At 41.7% G+C, this 19,865-nt stretch overlaps 1 protein-coding gene across 10 annotated transcripts in view, besides 1 other annotated feature; it reads right to left on the bottom strand.

Annotated features, from left to right (window-relative positions):
- Thada (thyroid adenoma associated) overlaps positions 1–19,865 on the bottom strand; it is a 276,191-nt gene that overhangs the window by 227,693 nt on the left and 28,633 nt on the right. For all 10 annotated transcript variants that reach the window (XR_003952120.1, XR_003952121.1, NM_183021.3 and 7 more), the window contains exons 15-21: positions 18,847–18,970; positions 17,808–17,962; positions 14,431–14,638; positions 11,321–11,456; positions 10,938–11,074; positions 8,391–8,549; positions 5,284–5,441 (exon numbers count right to left, since the gene is read on the bottom strand). Coding sequence is in view for 8 of the 10 variants with exons in the window: in NM_183021.3 (NP_898842.2) it covers positions 5,284–5,441; positions 8,391–8,549; positions 10,938–11,074; positions 11,321–11,456; positions 14,431–14,638; positions 17,808–17,962; positions 18,847–18,970 (1,077 nt within the window). In the remaining 2 variants the exon portion in view is untranslated. The remainder of the gene's footprint in view (positions 1–5,283; positions 5,442–8,390; positions 8,550–10,937; positions 11,075–11,320; positions 11,457–14,430; positions 14,639–17,807; positions 17,963–18,846; positions 18,971–19,865) is intronic.
- Positions 3,972–5,190: an enhancer, noted in NCBI's record as "VISTA enhancer mm1109". NCBI's record gives its function as "enhancer in: limb[8/9]" and the evidence as "EXISTENCE:transgenic organism evidence [ECO:0001131][PMID:17130149]".

Genomic DNA, 19,865 nt, shown 5'->3' on the forward strand with positions numbered 1-19,865 from the left:
AGCAGTACTTGATGAATTTTTAAAAACTATTTCAGAATAATATGCTATGTCCTTCAGCTTAAGCTTTTTTTTGTCAAGTATTTCTATCATTACAAAAATAATAGGTTATTATGAAGGCATTTCAGAGCAGAGAAAATAAGGACAAAAAAAATAGCCTTTTCCCTAAAATGGAGTACTGATATTGTGGCATACTTTAATAAAAACGAACGCTGTTCACAGAGGGTTTCCGTGAGGGCCTGCAGAAGCCCACTATCTTCTCCTTCAGCAGACATCGCTTTCCCACTGCTTCTTTATGCTAACTCCCTTCAAATGGCATAAATAAACAGCACATCATACAACTAAAGCAGTCCCACGTTTGCCTGGTGGGTGGTCTTCTCCAGCAGACCACAACCCTAGCAAAACACAAGCACCTGCTGACACCCTCTCAGTAGATAACCAGAACAAGGTGACACATAGCATCAGAAAGCAGGTAACAGTGGTAAGAAATGGTCAGAAACCAAATGTATTCATTGGTGTATATGTATGTGTATGGGGTGCCAATGGAGGTCAGAGGACAGACTGTGGGAGTCCACTCTCTCCTTCCACTACATGGGTCCCAGGGATTAACCCTGGCAGAAAGCACTGAACCCAAAACTTCTCAATTTCGTTTTTAAAATGAAAAGGTCATCTGAAAATATAAGCATTTCATTAGAAACTGAGTTTCTAAGGGTCAAAAAGTGTTATTTTCCAGTTTTTTTAAAAAAACAAACAAACAAACAAACTTTAACATAAAAAATAAATTCTCCCCGGGTGGTGGTGGCACACACCTTTAATCCCAGCACTTGGGAGGCAGAGGCAGGTGGATTTCTGAGTTCAGGCCCAGCCTGGTCTACAAAGTGAGTTTCAGGACAGATAGGGCTATACAGAGAAACCCTATCTCGAGGAAAAAAACAAAAATTCTCCCCGGATATTTTATTATTATATTTAATTGAGCCAGGGTCTCATTTACAGTTCAGGCTGGCTTGAAACTCACTACATAGCTGAAGCTGGCCTTGACTCTCTGATGATCCTCCTGCCTCAGCCTCCAAGTACTAGGATTACAGGCACAAGCCAGCATACACAGCTCTCAGGGACCCTGAAGGAAACCAAAGCTAAAGTGAAATAAAAAGAAGATACTGATTTCTAATCTTAAAATTAAACATGACACTGCCCTTTAAATTTAACATATTCTACTTCTGACTTTTTATAAAACCCTAAAGCAAATTAGCAATGTTTTACAGATTTACAGGTCACAAGTCCACAGGGGAGAACAGCTACTTGCTATGTCTCCAGGCATCTATAGCTTACCATCAGATAAACTAGCAGTCTATAAATGTCTAATTTTGGTTTGACAGTATACTATAAAATAGTAAGCCTTAATTTAAATTCCGAGTTTAAAACAGAACCATTTCTTATAATGTTGGGACTGTCTCCAGCTGGAAGACTCTAATTCCATTTTGTTTACATGAGACGCTCCACAGGACTTAAAGCCTAATAAAATGACTATGTTTAAAAGCAATCCTGCTCCATTATAATCATTTCTTACTAACAATGAGAATTTCTTCAAAATCTAAGCTTTGTTCCTCTATATCATTATAAAGGCTTTCTGGTGTGCAGACACCGTCTTACCAGAAGGTCTATTTTCCTTGTTCTAGCAAATGCTCAGCACAGACCGTCTGACTGTTACCCTTCAGGCCTGGGTTCTCCAAGTGAGGCACTGCTTCGCTGCATAACTCAGCTCTGGGTGATCAGAAAACCACATCTGAGTCTTCTCTGTGTTCCCACAACACCCATGCAGTAAAACAGTCAGTAAACAGGCGACTAAATGATGTGGTCTCTCCTGAAGTTTAAAAGTTAACACTTCTACTCATCAGAGCTCAATATACTCATAATTTCTAAAATCTAATATAAACAAAATAAAACAGGCAATTCCTTTGTGACTTATGAATACTAATGAGTGAATTCCGTTTGTAATCAATCACAAAAAAATTAAATAATGACACAACAGAGGAAATGCACCCAGCCAATCAAGGACCCCGATCACCCACGCATCACCAGAATCTGAAGCAGAAGGTTCTACCAGCTGGCAATACTTCCTCACAGGGTTTCTGTGGGAACAACTACTACAGAGTGTGACGCAAGCAAGTGTGAAGAAAACGTACCCAAAAGCCTGTTTTTAGAAACACTAGGTGGAATCTACAGAGAAATTGATATTCAACACAGAAGTTATTTTAAAACCTCAGTAGGCATTTAAAGATCAGTATCAGCATCACACTGGAAAGAGGGCCAACAAAATATCCAGCAGGTCTGTCAGCAGAGCAGCAAGCTCGAAACCTAGACACACACCAGTGAGTCAGGAAACACTGAGATAAGCTTGTGTGCACTGCTCACTCTTGAAGGGTCTCAGCTTACAGCCCTCAAAGCAGCTTTATCTCTGCCACCAGCGCAGGACACTATAAAAGAACCTTTCATTGTGTGATTACAGAGCAGGACAGTCAGACCTGCCACCAGGGGAACAATTTCCTCTTGAAGAAGCTGGGAGAGCACACTGCCTCACAAGAAATGCTCTATAGGAAGGATCAGGTAGTCAAAACTCCAGTAGAAAGTTATCTTTCATGCCTTGAGAGAGCTGGTGTGGGGAAGGGGAAGGGGAAATCACCTTAAAGAAAACCTAAGTGAGTCACTCAGAACAAAGGGAGCACTGTGCCACGCGAACCCATGAGGGGAAGGACAGAGGCAGAAATTAGCTTTGGGATCTTTGTCAGCCCAGGTAATGAATCCATTTCCTCATACTGAAGGGAGCTGGGGAGTATCACAGCAAAGCGCCTTCAATGAACCAAGCATTAAAAACTCAGAATTGAAAATAAGCACCAGCTCTCCTCTCCATATAGCAACAAAGTCCCCAACTTGTCCTCCTGCCTCCTGTCAGCCGTGGTTATAATCATCCTCCTGTGTGCGCTCCTTGAGTAGTCAGCCTTAACCAAGGTCAGAAAGCAGGGTGATCTGAGAACAAAAGCAGGACCCCCAGAACGTAAGAGGGAGGTGAGAAGGAGACTCAGGCTGACTGCTGCTGTTTTAGCTTTACAGAGAGAAGTCGGCTAGGTTCACACTCACCTATCTAAGTGGTGACCTCTCAGGTTGGTGGGTTTTGTCAGCATGTACAGCAAAGGTAGCTTTGCTAAGTGACTATGTTCTTGGCACCAAGAATGTGCAGATTTACCTTAGGTACAGCCAGTCACCCTGATACAAACTAATTCTTGAAAGTATTAAATATATGCAATCACTTTTTATTTATAAAAGCAGAATTTAGAACCTGCTGTGGTTCGAGTACTTGGAAGGCCAGCCTGGGCTCAATAACAAGGCAGTGTCTCAAAAGTCAATATGACGAAGAGCTAGACGAGCTGTCAAGAGCACTTGCTGCTCTGGTAAGAGGACCCAGGGGTCAGTCCCCAGGATCTACATGGTGGCTCCCAACCATCTGGAATTCCAGTTCCAGGGGATTTGGTGCCCTCTTCTGGCCTCCACAGACACAGCGCACACTTCTGATGCATAGTTCTATGCAAGCAAACACCCAGAAAATAATCAAATCTGAAATATTTAAATAAAAAAAACATTTTTTAAAGAAGCAATTTTATGTTCAGAAAAACAGAAATCCTATAGTAATGTAAATGGCATTACTTTCTGGATGGCAGCATTTCATGGATTAAATGTTCCTAAGCTAAGACAGTGGTTTAAAAGCCAACAAAACTGAGAATAAAGGTTTTCACAGAGACCAGTTTGAGTCAGCACGCAGCAATTACTTACACCCCACCCTTCCCCAAGCCTGTGATGTCTTCTCTCCGCTTCCTATGAGGCTATCATGTAAAAGCCCGTCACATGTGGAAGACCAGGCAGCTCGTCCGACAGTGGTGCTTCTCTTAGTGGGCAGGAGTCTCTTCACTGACGCGCAGTCACGGGAGAATTCTTCAGATTCTAAGTTTGTGTAGTTGCTATTTTTAGTTTCTTCTAAATTTTTTTCTTTATATTAGTTCTCAATTTTAACATAGCTGTTCCACATAATTTCATTATAATATATAAACTTTGGGTGTGGTGGGGAGGGAGTCAAGGCATAATAATTTTCATAGAGAACTTCCAAGCCTTTCTCATTTATAATCAAAAGCAAAATGCATTCCTTTAATTTGTCCTTGAAAAGAGAAGTTGACAAGTCAAAGGATGTTAGCCTGTGTTTACTTCGTAAGGAGATGGGGCATTCACACTAGTGAAATAGCTAATCTGGATTCCTCGGCCAGAAGCAGGCAATGGCACTTTAGCCAGCTGGAATAACGGCTCCCAGGAAGGCTGGGACAGCAAGGCCTGCTTGATCTGAGGAGACTGAGGAGACGCTGCCCCCAATGTGCTGCTTGCCTTTGCCCTGTGCTGTTTTTCCAAGGCCTTGCAACATCACTGGCCCAGCTGTTAGCCAGATGTAAGACATGAGCCAGAGTGTGAGAATAAAAATATTAGCATTATTTCCATGGTGCTAGTCATGTGGTTACTGTAGGGATAATCCACATTAGCATACTACAATATTTGTTTTGTACTTGAATGTTCTAATACCCTATGGGGGTGGGGGAATTATCTTTCTTTGAAAAGGTTAAAAATGAAAGTACATACATCTTTGCTGGGAAACTGTGGGAAATGGATTTGTTGAAACCATATGAAAAGGAAGAAGGAATCAATTAAAAACAGAAATCTAATAAATCTAAAATATTTCCAAATGAAATGCTTGTGGTAAGCTAATTTCTTGTAAACACTGCACTCGATCCCTTGAACAGTCCCAGATGCTGGGCTAACTTTGTGGTCTTAAATGAAAGTCAGCCAAAAACACTAAAGTGACTACAACTTTATTACTGAAGTAGTGGGAAACATGAGAGCCATGATCAGCTAATGTTTCTTTTTACTTCTTTGAAATTTTTAAGAGGCCTGTGGAGTCTTACAAAATAGACATTTTCAGCTAAACTTCAAGTTTATGTATGTTAAAAAAAGGAATAAAAAAATATTGCAGTCAAAAATGAGGTAAATCTATAGTTACTGATGCAAAAATATTTCTTAAAATAACACATTTTTAAAATAAAGTGCACCATCTACTATCCTAAAATCTTCATGAACCTTTCTCAGTTGGCACATGTAAAATATTTAAGGTTCAAACCTTTTTTTTGTGGTCTACAAATAGCAGCTTGTGCCTTGGCCACAAATGCCACCTGGAAGTAGAGCGATGAACCTCACCTGCTGCACTGTTAGGAACACATTAGAAGATTCTGGCCCAGGCTGCACAGGGAGAAGCTGGCAGAGCGTGCCGAGAAGCAAAGCCACTTCCTTCATGCTCCTCCAGCAGCACGCGAGGACCATCTGAGCAGTTACGTCACACGCTTTTTCTTCTTTACCTTAAGGATTAAAACAAAAGCTATTGTACATGCCAGGCTTTTTAAGCATGTCAATGCATAATTTCCCCAAGACTGATCGTTTGAACAAACAAATCTGCATATGTTCTGTTTATTCAGAGAAAAACAAAACAAAACACACTAACATTTGTAGAGCACATGCTAATGAGCAGGAAGCATGCTGACTTCTTAACTTGTTACTTTCAAAAACAATTAAAATGAAACAGTACTTCATCAAAACTTAGGACTAATATTTGAATGTTAATGAAACAAACTTTCCAACTCTCTGTTACCCATAAAGAATTACACTGGCTATAAAAGAAAGTACTTTGTGTTTACTTTGGTGAGAATGGCTGTTTTATCAATTGAGGAATGGAGAAAACTTTTGTTGCTGTTTCTGGTTTTGCTTTTTTAGACACAGGGTCTCCTTATGTCGCCCAGACTACCTCAAACTCACTCACAACACTCCTCGCTGAGGCTCCTGGGTGTCAGGATTACAGCGTGGGCCTCCAGAACTAGCTGAGGACGGACTTTTTTCTCTTGATTTTTTGACAATTTTATTTTACTTACTTTATTTAGTGTAGGTGAGGGTGTATCCCTTCCTTCCTTCCTTCCTTCCTTCCTTCCTTCCTTCCTTCCTATGCTCATTTAAAAGCAAGCCTTACTTGCTTGTGTATCTGTGCATATGTGTGCCTATTGCTCAGAGGCCAAAGGCAGGCCCTAGATCCCTGGAACTAGTTACAGGCAGTTGTGAGTTAGTATGTCGGTGCTGGAACTGAACTCAGATCCTTCTAAAGAACAGCCAGTGCTCTTAACTGCTGAGCTATGTCTTTAGCTTCAACACGAACTCTTAAAATTAAACACAGAAAATACCAATTATATTTCAAAATATATTTTATAAACATGGCAAATAAACTAAATGTATTCCTACCTATCATCTTATCAGGTTTTAGGTGTATTTTAGCACTGATATTTACAAAGTTCCATTAAGATGAAAAAGGAAGTTAACAAGAGTTTATTCTATCTTACTTGATTTTATAAGAAAAGTCTACTAAGCTAAAAGAATAAATGTACTTACAAATACACAGCATGCACAGAATGACTTATACACAAAAGGGGTGGGGTGGGTAGAACTGGGGAGGGAATGGACATGACTTTATTTTAAATTCATATTTCACTGTTACACTGAAAACATATTTTTTGTAATTTAAAACAAACAATTGCAAAGAGAATTTTTTTGCAAGTTAATAACTCCACCTAGTGGAAAACAGACACAGGATAAATCATTAAGAAGTCACTTCTATCGATAAATTTTTTCAGTAGCTACTAATAAAGCAAGCCATGCAGGCTGGAATTCTAGAGACTTGGTTTAGTGAGAATTTTGGTTTCTTTAAAAACCCAGTTGTATTATGCTTTGGTTTTAATCCCAGGTGTGGGCTCTGGGGCTCCTTCAGACTGACTGCAGCAGTTGACTAGGATTTGTCTCGTGCTCTGGCAGGGGCGTGGGATTCTGCCAGCTGAAGCTAGGTTATATTTGGAATTCTGGGGACTCTTTAGAGGGTACATGAATGCCAGAGGTCTGAGAAGGGTGGCGGCTGCTGCTCCCGCTCCCGCTGCTGCCGCCCTGCACTGCTATTTTGCTGGTTGCTGGATCGCTGGTTGCACATATCCTGATTACAAAGACTGGACTTGCCCCTAGAAACTCAATGCCCCTAATCATCAGAAAGTAGTCTAAAAAGATCTATGCCCCTTCCCCATCTAGGCTTTTCTTCTACCAGTGCTGGGGGTAGAAGGGACTGGAGAGGAGAAGGATGGCAGACAGAAGAACCCAATAAAGTAGCCCAAAAGCACAGTTACACTTGCTGTAGCACAGAAGCACACGCTCCGCTCAGAAGTCAGGTTTCCTTTAAAAGGATGCTCACTTCAAGCATTGTCCAGCAGATGCCAGTGAGCAGTGAGACAGGGAGGTGGTGATGCTGCCCAAATCTATCACCATGTGTCCCTGCTCTTCCATCAGAGGGACTGGTAAAGGGTCTTATGCTCAAAAGCTATGTGTTATAGCAGCATCTGTGTAGAAGTAAGGCACACCATTTTCTTATAAGGCTCTTATAAATTCATTCCAAAACCCAAATTAAAAAGAAAAAAAATTTTGTTTCCCAGAAATGTTCTGCAAATCTGCGCTTTCTTATATTATCAAAAGGGCTTTGTGAGGCTGGAAAGAAAGACGGTGTGATGGTTTGTATATTCTTGGGCCAGGGAGTGGCACCATTTGGAGGTGTGGCCTTGCTGGAATAGGTGTGACTTAGTTGAAGTAGGTGTGTCACTGTGGGTGTGGACTTAAGATTCCCGTCCTAGTTGCCTAGTCTTCCACTAGCAGCCTTTGGATGAAGATGTAGAACTCTCAGCTCTGCCTGCTCCATGACAGCCTGGATGCTGCCATGCTCCCACCATTGATGATAATGGACTGAACTTCTGAACCTGTAAACCAGCCCCAATTAAATGTTGTTTTTATAAGACTTGCCTTGGTCATGGTGTCTGTTCACAGCAGTAAAACCCTAACTAAGACAGATGGCTTAGCAGTTAAGAGTGTGTACTGCTCTTTCCCAAGTGAGGTTAAAGCATCCACATCAGACAACTCAGAACTGCCCGTAACCTTAGCTCCAGAAGATTCTGATACCCCTAGCCTCCACGTAGGTGTGTACACATACACATAATCTAAAATAAAACAATTTTTAGGAAGGAAAGTGTGCATTTTACATTACTGAAATACTTGTGGTCAGTTGGTGTGCACTGGTATAGGCTCATCAGTACAACCCTACATAGAATGCCTTACAAGGCCCCAGCACCATACACATACATACACATATACATGTGCACACATACACACAAGCATACACACACACACATATACACACACACCACTGATTACACTATCAGTTTTATGTATCTTACCTTTAACTTCTGCAGAACTATCAATATTTGAGACACTGGTACTCAAGTCCTCCAAATCAAAGCTATCACATTCTTTCAGTATTTTGGTGTGGTTGAAGTAATCGTTAGTATCCCGTGGCTGGATCTCATTGAGAATGAGCTGCAAGCGGCTTGCTGACGCTGAATAAAAGATAAATGTGCATGAACGCTCAGTTCGAGGTCATGTGCAGATTTCCTCAGACTAATTCACAGTTGCCATGATTTTTAACAGTGACAGTCAGCTATACCCACAAGATGGGCAATGTGAAAGTTCCTTACTTACACAGGCTCTCCATGATATCAGTGTGCGCGCTTATGATATGAGAGCTTACACTGAAGATGTGCCCAAAACAAAGATCAAACACCTACCACTCAAAGGTTGCCATCACTGTTTTTCATAGTTATCTAGACACTTGTGTACAGTGCTTAGGCATGTGGCAAGACAGCAGAGCCTGTTTCCCTAGCTCACCATATAAGATACCAACATTAAAAGATAAAACTGTGTTTTAATATCTAAAAAAGTAACCTCAAGGCCACACAGGCGTATAAAGATTTCCTATTTAGTTTAGAAGAGCATGGTGCCCAGTGCTAATGCTTGGTGAAGGGTCTCTTCACCTCTGAGGCCCTGTCTGGAAATGAGTAAACTCCAGGAAGGCGGCCCTTCGCTCGCTGCTGCATTACCAGTGCCTACAACACACCTGGCTCCACAGAGGTGCAAGAAACTGGGCTGAATGAATGGGTGACGGATGGGCAGTAAGCCACCCAAGTACTAGTTTTCATAAAGGACCAACAGGAAACCGATCACACAGAAGGAACACAACAATTTAGGAGGAGATATAAGATGGCATGCATGTATTCAGGCCCTGTGGGAAATACACAGGCTCTAACTGTCTGGAGCACTGAACCAACATCTTAGGCTTGTTTGTTGCTTCCTTGAAATTTTGTCAAAATTTTAACAGCCAGGAAAATAATATAACTACCCATTTGCCACCACCTCCCCACAAAGGCCAGAAAAAGAGCACAGAAAAGAAAAAGAAAAAAACGACCAGAACAGAAGTTTAGGAACCCTATCATCTATCTATGGCTCTCAGGGAAGACCTTTTACTAAGGGGTTCCCTATAACAGGTAAGTGTCAAGAAAAAAAAAAAAAAAAAAAAGATGAAGGAAAAAAGAAAAGACAGAATTTAAGAAAAGTCTGTGAGGTCAATATAGTGTCTGAGACTAACTTTTTTTAAATTTAAATTATTTATTTTAATTTTTTCATGCAATATATTTTAATCATATTCTCTTCCCCTCTCCCAAATCTGCCCAGATCCTCCCCATCTACATTAATAATAATAATATAGTAAGTATGACATGCTCTACAGACACTATCAACATCAGGAAACAGAAACACCCGAAATCGCTCAGTCAGAATCCCCCAGTACTCGCCTGAGCTGGACGAGCAAGAAGCCCGTGTGCTCCTTACTCCTTTGACCTATGTACTAAGTAGGAAAACTAAAGGATGAAAATTTGGTATTTAGAATAACATGGGCCAAAATAATTAACTCTGCTTTAGTATCACGATCATTCCTGATTTTCATCACAGTCAGAAAAACAGAACAATGATGTCTAGTGCTGATGTTTCGTTCCATGAACGTTAGCTCCATGAAGGCCAGCTGTTAGGAAGAGACTAGGAGACACGCTGGACGGTGAGAGAGCCAAGCTACTCCAGGACACGGCGGGAGGGCACTAAAGTCTCAAAGTGGGACAAAACCAAAGGTTAAAGACTATGTGTTATTCAAACGATAAATTATATGATTAGGAAAAGTAATTTAAACTTTATTAGAAAGAATGCAGGGAAATCCATAGGGAAGGATCTAGAATAATCTAAGAAAACCATAAATTACCTAGAGGGTGAGAAGATACAAAGAAAAAGGAAAAGAGATGTAGGAGTTTTTAAGAGCAAATGAAATGCACGGGGCACCTGCAGAGACTGTCAAGCAATCCCAAAGCCCCCACTTGCACAGCAGGAACATATGCGAAGAGGCAGGGTGTGGGAGGGAAGAGGTAGATGATACGTCTGAGTTCAATTCTGGATCACCATTTTTTTAATCCAATAGATGTTGGTTATCCATAATGAGTATACCAATGTTTGTATAATTTTATAGCATACTTTGCCTATATTCACCTATACTGCCCTCTCTTGTCCTCCTCACCCCTGTGGCTCCCTTCTTTATCCCGACTAAGTCCCTCAGCTACTTCACGGCTCTCTCTTTTTCCTTTAGGGTAAGTCAATGCTTACACTAAGTTTGCTACAGGAAGATGAGTGAGTTTGTTTACAGGAACAAGGTCACCTTACCAGTGACAACACCACTGAGCAAAAAGTCTCTCCTGCTGGGGGTGATTTTTTAATAGTTACAAAGATTACTAAAAAAATGAGAAATAGCATGAAAAAAGGTTCTTCCCTGAATTTAGTTTCTGTATCTCTCCAAAGAAACGAGTAAGGGAAAGATGGAGACAGACGCGCACTGGCCCTTGCCTGCTAACCTGAGTCAGTGTCCACAGGGATGAGGCCTTCAGGAGAGGAGCTCTGGATGACAGGGGCCACCACAGTGGAAAGCCTGTAGGACAGCAGCAGAAGCCTCCCCAGCAGCGGCCTCCACTCGCTCGCCAGCCGCAGGTCACTGCAGCAAACACAGTACAGACATTTACACTAAGTAACACAAAGAAGGACCTGAAAGAATCTGGGGCTCAAACATGAGTTATGTATGAAATATAAAGAACTTAAAAACACGTGTATATGATTACATCTAATTTTCAATTCTTCTTAAGGCAATGTACTATTCTTTTCCCAAGACACACTCCAGTGAGAAGCTAAAGGTAGGACATTAAGTCTATTTCTCAAACAAGATATAGCTGTGAAGTCTTACTTTAGAGGCAACCTCTGAAAAGCTCTTGTTATACAGTGGACTCTCCCATACATTGGAAATGAAGACGCAGCCTGAAGCAGAGAGTTCTCAGCTTGAGATATTTCATCCTCAAGGTTTTCCATCAAGCATTTAATAACTAAAAAAAGCAAGCAGAAAACTGAAATGGCCTCAGTTATAAAACACATTTATAATTCATTTATAGAGAAAGAGTATACTCAGGTCAACTATAAGTTATATTAGAGGGTGTGTGTGTGTGTGTGTCTGTGTGTGTGTCTGTGTGTACATTTGCACCTGTGTGTACATCTGCACAAGTAGAAGCCAGAGGTCAGTGCTGGGTGTCTTCTCCAGTCCCTCGACCTTATCTCTGAAAGCAAGCTCTCTCACTGAACCTCGGGCTCACTGCTTCGGTGGGGTTGGCTGGCTGGTTAGCTCTGAGAAGGTGGCTTGCCCTTCACAGATAGCTGGTGATTCCAACTCAGGTCACCCAGTGTGCACAGCATGCACTGCACCGTGTGAGCTGTCTCCCAAGTCACTGTTTCAGAGGTTTGGAATCAAAGATTTTTCCGGGGTATCAGCCCGTTACCAACTTGTAATTAAGGCAATGTTAAAGAATGGAATGCAGTCCCTTAATTGCTGGAGTTAGTGATGACATGCACTCTGAACCAATCCTTCTCGATACCCTCCACCCGGGTGTCAAACTTCAGGACCATGTAGTATGACTGTGTGGCCGAAAAATAGTATTTAGTAACAGTATAATCAAGATACAATTGAGAAATTGTGCAATTCATATGTGTACAAATTAGTAAAATGACTCAGTGGGTAAAGGAGCTTTCAGTCAAACCTGATGACTTGAGTTAGATTCCCAGATCCGATGCAGTAGAAGAAGAAAATTAGCTGCTGAAGTTGGCCTCTGACAGCCACATGGTTACAAACTTACACACACACACACACTAAATGCAATAAAAAAATTAAGAGTGTAAAACTCAATTTTTCTAGAGCATTCTTACTGTCTGCTGACACACACTCACTTTCTCTCTCTCTCTCACACACACACACAAACTAAAACAAAAGGCTTTAACCAGCAACAGCAGCAGCAGCAGCAGCAGTCACTCCTCTCTGGCAGCTCCACCATGCTCTGCTGTAGGTAAGCACTGATCTATTTTGTCCCTATACATACACTTTCCTATTCTTAGCAAATGTGCTGACATGTACTTGCAGCCCAGACCTTTGGTGAGCTGAGGTGGGAGCTCAGGAACAGCCCGGCTACACAGTAACCTGGCAGCTTGCCGGGCTCCGTGAGGCTCTGTCCCGAAAAACAAAAACAAATTAAACAAAAAACTCAAAATGAAAACAACAAACACACCAACAAAGATTCTAGACATATTATAAATAAGATGAACACATGACTGGGTACAATCACGTGTCATATGTCTTCAAAGTTCATGAAAGCTGTATCAATACTTCATTCTTTCATATGGCAGGTCTAACACACTTTTCCCTGATGTGCACATGGCTTATTTCCACTTTTAGACAAGTATGAAAACTGCTGCTATGGACATTCTGTAGTCTCCTTATGCTTTCACTTCTCTAGTTATTTACAGGCTGAGTGCTTGCCCTCAATCCTAGAAGTACATATCCTAGTTCCTCCTCAACCTAATTAACCTTTACAATTTGGGTTTCTTTAACCATCTCAATTGGAATGAAGCCTTCCCTCTCTGTGCTGCTGGTCTGCATGTCCCTGAAGGCTGGTGGCACTGAGTGCTGCTGCTCCGTGCACTTGCTATTCATTTACTGAGCATGTGCAAAGTCCTGGGCTCAATCCCTGCTACATCCATGCAGAAAAATGGGTATGGTAGCTCATGCCAGTCATCCCATCACTCAGGAGGGGAAGGCAGGAGGAGCAGCAGCTTAAGGTCACCCCTGACTACACAGCAAGTCTCAGGCCACCCTAGGCTACATGAAATCCTATTCAAACATAGGAGGAATAATAGGAGGGTGGGTGCTGGAGAGCTGACTCCTTACAGAAGCACACAGACCTTAGTTACAATCGCCAGCACTGACTGGTATAGTGATACATGTTTGTAACTGCAATGGTGGGGTAGGAAGCAGAGACAGGCAGATTCTGCAGCCAGTACAGCAGAAACAGCACCCAGGTTCAATGGAGAAGCTGTCTCAAAAATTAAGGTGGAGGGGTGGAGAGACAGTTTGATGCTATCTTGTTCAAGCCTGTAAACCTGAGTTTAAATCCCAGAGCTGAGCATGGCCAGGCACTGTGGAAGATGAACAGGAAGATCTCTGGGTCTTGCTGACCACTAGTGTAGCTACAGGTTCAGTGAGAAACCTTGCTTCAAGGGAAGAAAACAGAGTGATAGGACAGGACACCAATCTTCTTCTCTAACCTCTGTGCACACAGGTGCACACACTACAGGCATACACTCACATACACAACACTTAAGTTTCAATGTTTTTAAAAATAATTTAAAATAACAAGGTGGAGAAGTGATTGAGGAAAATGCTGAACATCAAATTAACTCAGCTCTGTACAGTCGCAATGAGGATGATCTAACTGCGGCCACAGAAACACGACCATAGGCAAGAGCTGAGAAAGAAAACAGTTGCCCTTTTAGAACATGTGTCTCATTAATGGACATTTGTGTACTTATTTAGCATAAGTCTGCTGTTTTGAAATAGGTCAGTCAGGTGGTGCTGGCTCACACCTTTAATCCCAGCACTCAGGAGGCAGAAGCAGGGGGATCTCCAAGTTTGAGGTCAGCTTGGTCTACAAAGCTAGTTCCAGGACAGCAGGACAGCCAGGGCTACTCAGAGAAACCCTGTCTCAAAAACAAAATGTGTGTGTGTGTGTGTGTGTGTGTGTGTGTGTGTGTGTGTGTGTGTGTGTGTGTGTGTGTGTAGAGAGAGAGAAAGAGAGAGAGAGGTGGTAAAGGTGAGTAAACTGTTAATTTGCATGAATAATGCAGGCCTTCTCTTCTGTGCTGATAAACTCTTAAGATAACAACAAGTGACTCTTAAGCCAATGAGCACTGACCAAATAGAAAATGAAACAGAGGGTTTGCTAAGTTACAGCCAAAGGTCACTTTCTCAATACAAACCCACTAATGTGTTCCTTTCCAGCACAGCAGACGTCTCTCCTGCTCCACGTGTGAGCTGCTGTGGGGAAGAGGCAGACAGGACGGCTGGCAGAGCATCCTGCCGTATCAGCAAGTTCAGCAGGTAGGAGGCTGTCACACAATCATAAGGCTTGGTGCTAGTGCTGAGTTCCAGCGCTGCCTGGAACAGGTCTTGCAGCTTCTCAGAATCCTAGAGATGAGCACAGTCTTGGTCACCATGGCAGAAAGCACCCTGAAGGAACCACGTGCTTAAACTAATGCCCACCATCTGGCTGACACTCAATATGAACAGTAATGCGCAAGCCTGCTTTTCTCTATGAACATAGGCTACTTCTGCCATAGGACTTGGTGATCATCACTGACCACTTTAGAGATAAAGACCTTTAACATCATTTCATTGGGAAACTCAACGGGAAACAGATTTCCTTTGTGCGTTTGCTGTACTTCCGAGCTGTGCCACCGTCATCATGTCTACTCAGAGCACAGGCTTTAGTCAGCATTGTTTCTCCCAGTGTATGTTCTGTCTGAGCACCACGTCCTTGTCCTTTTTCTTTTTCCCTTCCACAGCACTGGTTGCTTGAATGACACAGCCATAATAAGGCTCCTCATGGTAAAACTCCATACATGAGTGGAGAACAGAGGACCAGATAAGATTCAGAAATCTGGCATCCAAATTCCTACAGTGTGTTATAAGTAAGAAAACAGAACAAGGGAAAACTCACTGTAACAACTAGGGAAAGTCACTGGATTGGCAACAAGACACAAGGATCCCAGTCCCAATCACACAGCTGACAAGCCACGTGCTCAGTACTCTGAACATCAGTGTTTAGTTGATCAATATTATGATTCGTTTTTGATTGTCCCATAACTATCTATTAGAAAGAGTTAAAAACTTATCTCTGAATTTGATTATTAGTACAATGACATTTAATGGTGACTAACAATTTCAAAACAGTAGATTGCAAGTGTACTAACTGTAATGTCAGTCTATCTCTAAATTTTTTACTACTTGACCTTAGAGTAAATCTTTTTTTTTTTTCTTTTTTCTTTTGTTTTTTTTTCGAGACAGGGTTTCTCTGTGTAGCCCTGGCTGTCCTGGAGCTCACACTGTAGACCAGGCTGGCCTTGAACTTAGAAATTCGCCTGCCTCTGCCTCCTGAGTGCTGGGATTAACGGCGTGCCCCACCACGTCCGGCTTAGAGTAAATCTTAAACTACCCTCCCTATAAATCAGTAAGAAGCAAAATAAACAGCCTTAAAACTGAGAACACTTTTATTCCACTTAGATCAAAATATTAATACAATGAACCCTAGATATGGTACCACGCTTAACAACTGTAACCTACATGGGGGAAGAAGAATCAATCAACTTGAATCATTTGTCCTTTGACCGACACACAGACACATACATACGTACAGTGTCACATAGGAAAAAAAAATACATGAAAATGTAATTCAAAAACTTAAAATATTAATGTACCATTAAGATATAGATTTGTAGGGGGGCTAGAGAGATGGCTCAGTGGTTAAGAGCACTGACTGCTCTTCCGAAGGTCCTGAGTTCAAATCCCAGCAACCACAAGGTGGCTCACAACCATCCATAATGAGATCTGATGCCCTCTTCTGGAGGGTCTGAAGACAGCTACAGTGTACTCACATATAATAAATGAATACATCTTTAAAAAGATGGGAAGTAAATCAGATGAGTAGTAAGGACATGTGTCAAAAAGCCACGCCATCGCAGACATGCGCTATACACAGCTGTTAAGCTAGTGTTAAAGGCACTGTTCAAAAATTAGGGAAATACAGAGTCCATATCTTAAAGGTCTTTTTTAAGTAGGAGGTGATCAATTCTTTTATTTTAATTATTTATTTATTTTGGGGGGTGGTAGGGAGATGAAAGAGATATGCACAGGCTATAGTAGTCACTTGGAGGTCAGGGGAAAACGAAAAGAACTGTTTTTCTCCCTCTATCATGTAGAGTTCAGAGAAAAAACCCAGGTCACAAAGCTTGGTGACAAGCACCTTTACCTACTGAACCATCTTGCCTGCCCTACTTTCAAGTCTTAAATGTTTATGTCAATCATTTTACTAACATGCAACAAGACCAGATACTGTAACCAAGATCCTGACTTCACCCATGTGAGACAAAGTTTCTTCTAATGCTACAGTACCTCTGGGACAAGCACATGTTTACAGATGAAAGGCACACAGGGCCTCTCCAGGCCCTGCACAGGGTCTGTAAGAAGCAGGCCTCTCAATAATTTACTTTCTCACTGCAGATCCTCTCAAAAACCATTTGAATAATCAATGAAGCATAGCTAATCTATATGAGAAAAGGCTGCATGTGATAACCAGTAAAGGAAATGGTGCAGACAGAAGAAAATCTAAATTAAATTCTTATAGGACACAAGAGTTTAGCAGTGAGCACCAAGAACCTTCTGCTCACTAAGGTACCTGAAAAGATTATGGATACAGGCAACAACTCCTAACCTGGAACCAGTCAGAACAGTGACACCCTAAGATGCTGCAATGCCATACCAAACCACAGAAGCAACAACACTGCTGTCTTGTACATCTCTGCTCCACTGAATCTTACACCTATAAAATGATGTCAGGCTGTACCTTCATACCCTAAATATACCTAACAGCTGCAGTCCCCACAGGACCCTTGGCCTCTAGAGAGTGTTAATAAAAGGCTAAACAAAGTTCAACACCCTCTATGTCCCTGCTGACCCAACATCCCCAGAGTAAGATAAAAGGAAAGGAAGAGAACCTGGCTAGGGTTCCCCTGTAGACTCACTCTCTACTCTATACTCACTCTATACTCACTCTATACTCACTCTATACCCCTACCCAATCTTTGTCTCCTGCCACGGCAGGAAGAGTAGTGTCAGGTGGAGGAGGGCTGAGGTGTCAGCAGAGAACTGCAGCTAACCTCAAAGATTCTCAGGTTTCAGTCTCGGTTTAGCTACTGCTTACTGGAAGACCAGAGCACATTGTCTGCCTTATTTACACTCAGCTTCTTGGTCTGCTAGTCTGGGAGATTATCTTTAAAACCTCAAAATGACTGTAAGTGATATGTTCTGAGCAAGAATTACAAGCCCAAGGGAACTACGGAGACCACATACCTGGAACCTACCAATGAGCTTGACAACAGTAAACCTCCTGCCTCCCACAACCCCACTGCCGTGTGGATTTGGCCATTTCCCATGCTCGAAAGAGCAAGGACAGATAGCAACTGCAATAAATATCCAAAAGATGTAGAAGGCAAAGAGCTGGGACAATCCTGACTGCTTTCCCTAAGGTAAAGTAAAAGTTCTGCATTCACACACATTTATGTAGATAAAGTCCAAATACCTGGAACTGTCCAGCTGTTACTGACGACAGCTTCATCAGAAGATCAAATGCTAAGGTTTTCACTTCTTCAAAAGTACTAGTGAAACACTCCATAAGTATTTGGTAACGGCCAGCATCAATATCATGACTCAGCTGATACACTGTTTGGATGTTACCTTAAAATTTAAATAAACAAAAATCAAACTGCCCAAAGCTATATGGCCAAATATTTATATAAGAGCAATACAAAAATTCATACTTCCTGCTTCATCTACAGTTAAGATTTCACTTTGTACTTTACACAACATACACTATGCACAATCGCAGAACTGTATCTCTTCAAATGACAACCAAGTACTATGGCTTTAAAAATGTGAAAAGTGATAGGTTTTGAGCAAAAATTACAAACCCAAAGGAACTACGGAGACCACATACCTGGAACCTACCAATGAGCTTGCAGTAAACCTCCTGCCTCTCACACCTCCACTGCCACCGCAGCAGTTTAAAAAGCAGAGCTCAATGGTGTGGACTTGGACCATATATTTAAGATTTAAAAGCATTTCCTAGAATCAATGTACATTTCATATAGATAATTTAATTTGTTGGTATGTAATGATTTTTGTATTATTTTATGTGATTTCTAAAAGTGTAGAAATCTTCAAGCAGATGGCATATATGAGAAACCACATTTTAACCACAAAGCCTCATTCATCTTATATATTAAATACAAGATAAGCCATTATGGTTTTCATTTTAAACTTAAGAGATGAAGCCCTTACTTATACCAGCACAAATAAACATGGCAGGAGAGATCAGGCAGTCTTGGTGTGGTGAGCAAGAAGACCCACACCAAGGACCCAGGTTTAGTATGCGCTTGGAAAGTGACAAACAGGAGGAGACAGCTCTCTCTCTCTCTCACTTCCCTTCACTAGCAACTTTAATTATGCACAAATGAGAGCTATGTATTAAAAGGGAATCTATATAGAAACAATAAAATCCAAATGTCAAGTACAGCAATATGCTAACAGAGTGTATGTTTCCCGACGTTGCTGATGCTTACCTTCTGGATCAGGAAACACTTCAGCTACTGATCCTAAGATAGTTAAAGCTGAAAATCTAGTCGAGTAGGAAGACCCAGGAAACAATGCTTCAAAGAGAATGTTGCAAACAGACGACATGAAATTCTAAAATGAAGAACAGTTACAGTTAAGGATAATTAAGCTAACAGCAGCTGGGTAGCTGGGTTCCTTCAGAAGTAAATGTGCCTGCTCTATCTGATCAGGGGAAGGCTGCTGAGCTGTCCTAGCTGTCTGACTCTTCAGCTTGACACCTCCTACAGTTTGGACAGTTTATCCCTTCTGCTTCATGTCTGACCCCCAGTGGGGTAACATAGGTGGGAGGCCAGGGCTTTAAGAGACAAGGCCTGGTGGAAGGTAATTAGGTCTAGAGGGCGCCAACCCTGGGCAAAGGAGTGAATCACACTATTAGTTTCCACGGCAGGAGTGCTATGCTACAGGTCTATTTTCTCAGCTAGCTGTACTGCCTTCACTCCTGACCACATGCTCCTTCCATGCTGTGCCCACCACGCTGCTATAGCATGGCATGGTCAGCGAACCCTTAACTCTGCTGTTTGGTCTTTCTGGCCACTAATATTCTTCTTCATAACCTAGATCCTTTCAAAGCACCCTCCCCAAGGACTTGATACAGCAGCATAAAATGGACAGTATTCATGGCACAAACTACATCATGACCTTAATAAACCCTGTCTTCACAGACTCAACAAGATAAACCAACAACATAATTTTAGAAAGAACAAGATTTGTTCAGCCCTGTCTATAGCAGGGCTTTATGAATCCTGACTTCTCTGCACATCAGGCATCAGAGGTATACAACTTTCCAAAGTTTGAGAGTAAACAAGAAACAGCCAAGAAAGACTACTAAATTGACTGTGATACAATTAATCCAAAGATTGTTCTCTACTTGCCTCCTGAGATTCATACTCTCGCCCATTCTACTTCTACAAATGATTTTCTTTAAAGAAAACTTTTAATCAAAAAAGCAAGATGGCTGCTGGAAATG

This window comes from Mus musculus, chromosome 17, assembly GCF_000001635.26.
Source record: "Mus musculus strain C57BL/6J chromosome 17, GRCm38.p6 C57BL/6J".
Classification (NCBI taxonomy): Eukaryota; Metazoa; Chordata; class Mammalia; order Rodentia; family Muridae; genus Mus; species Mus musculus.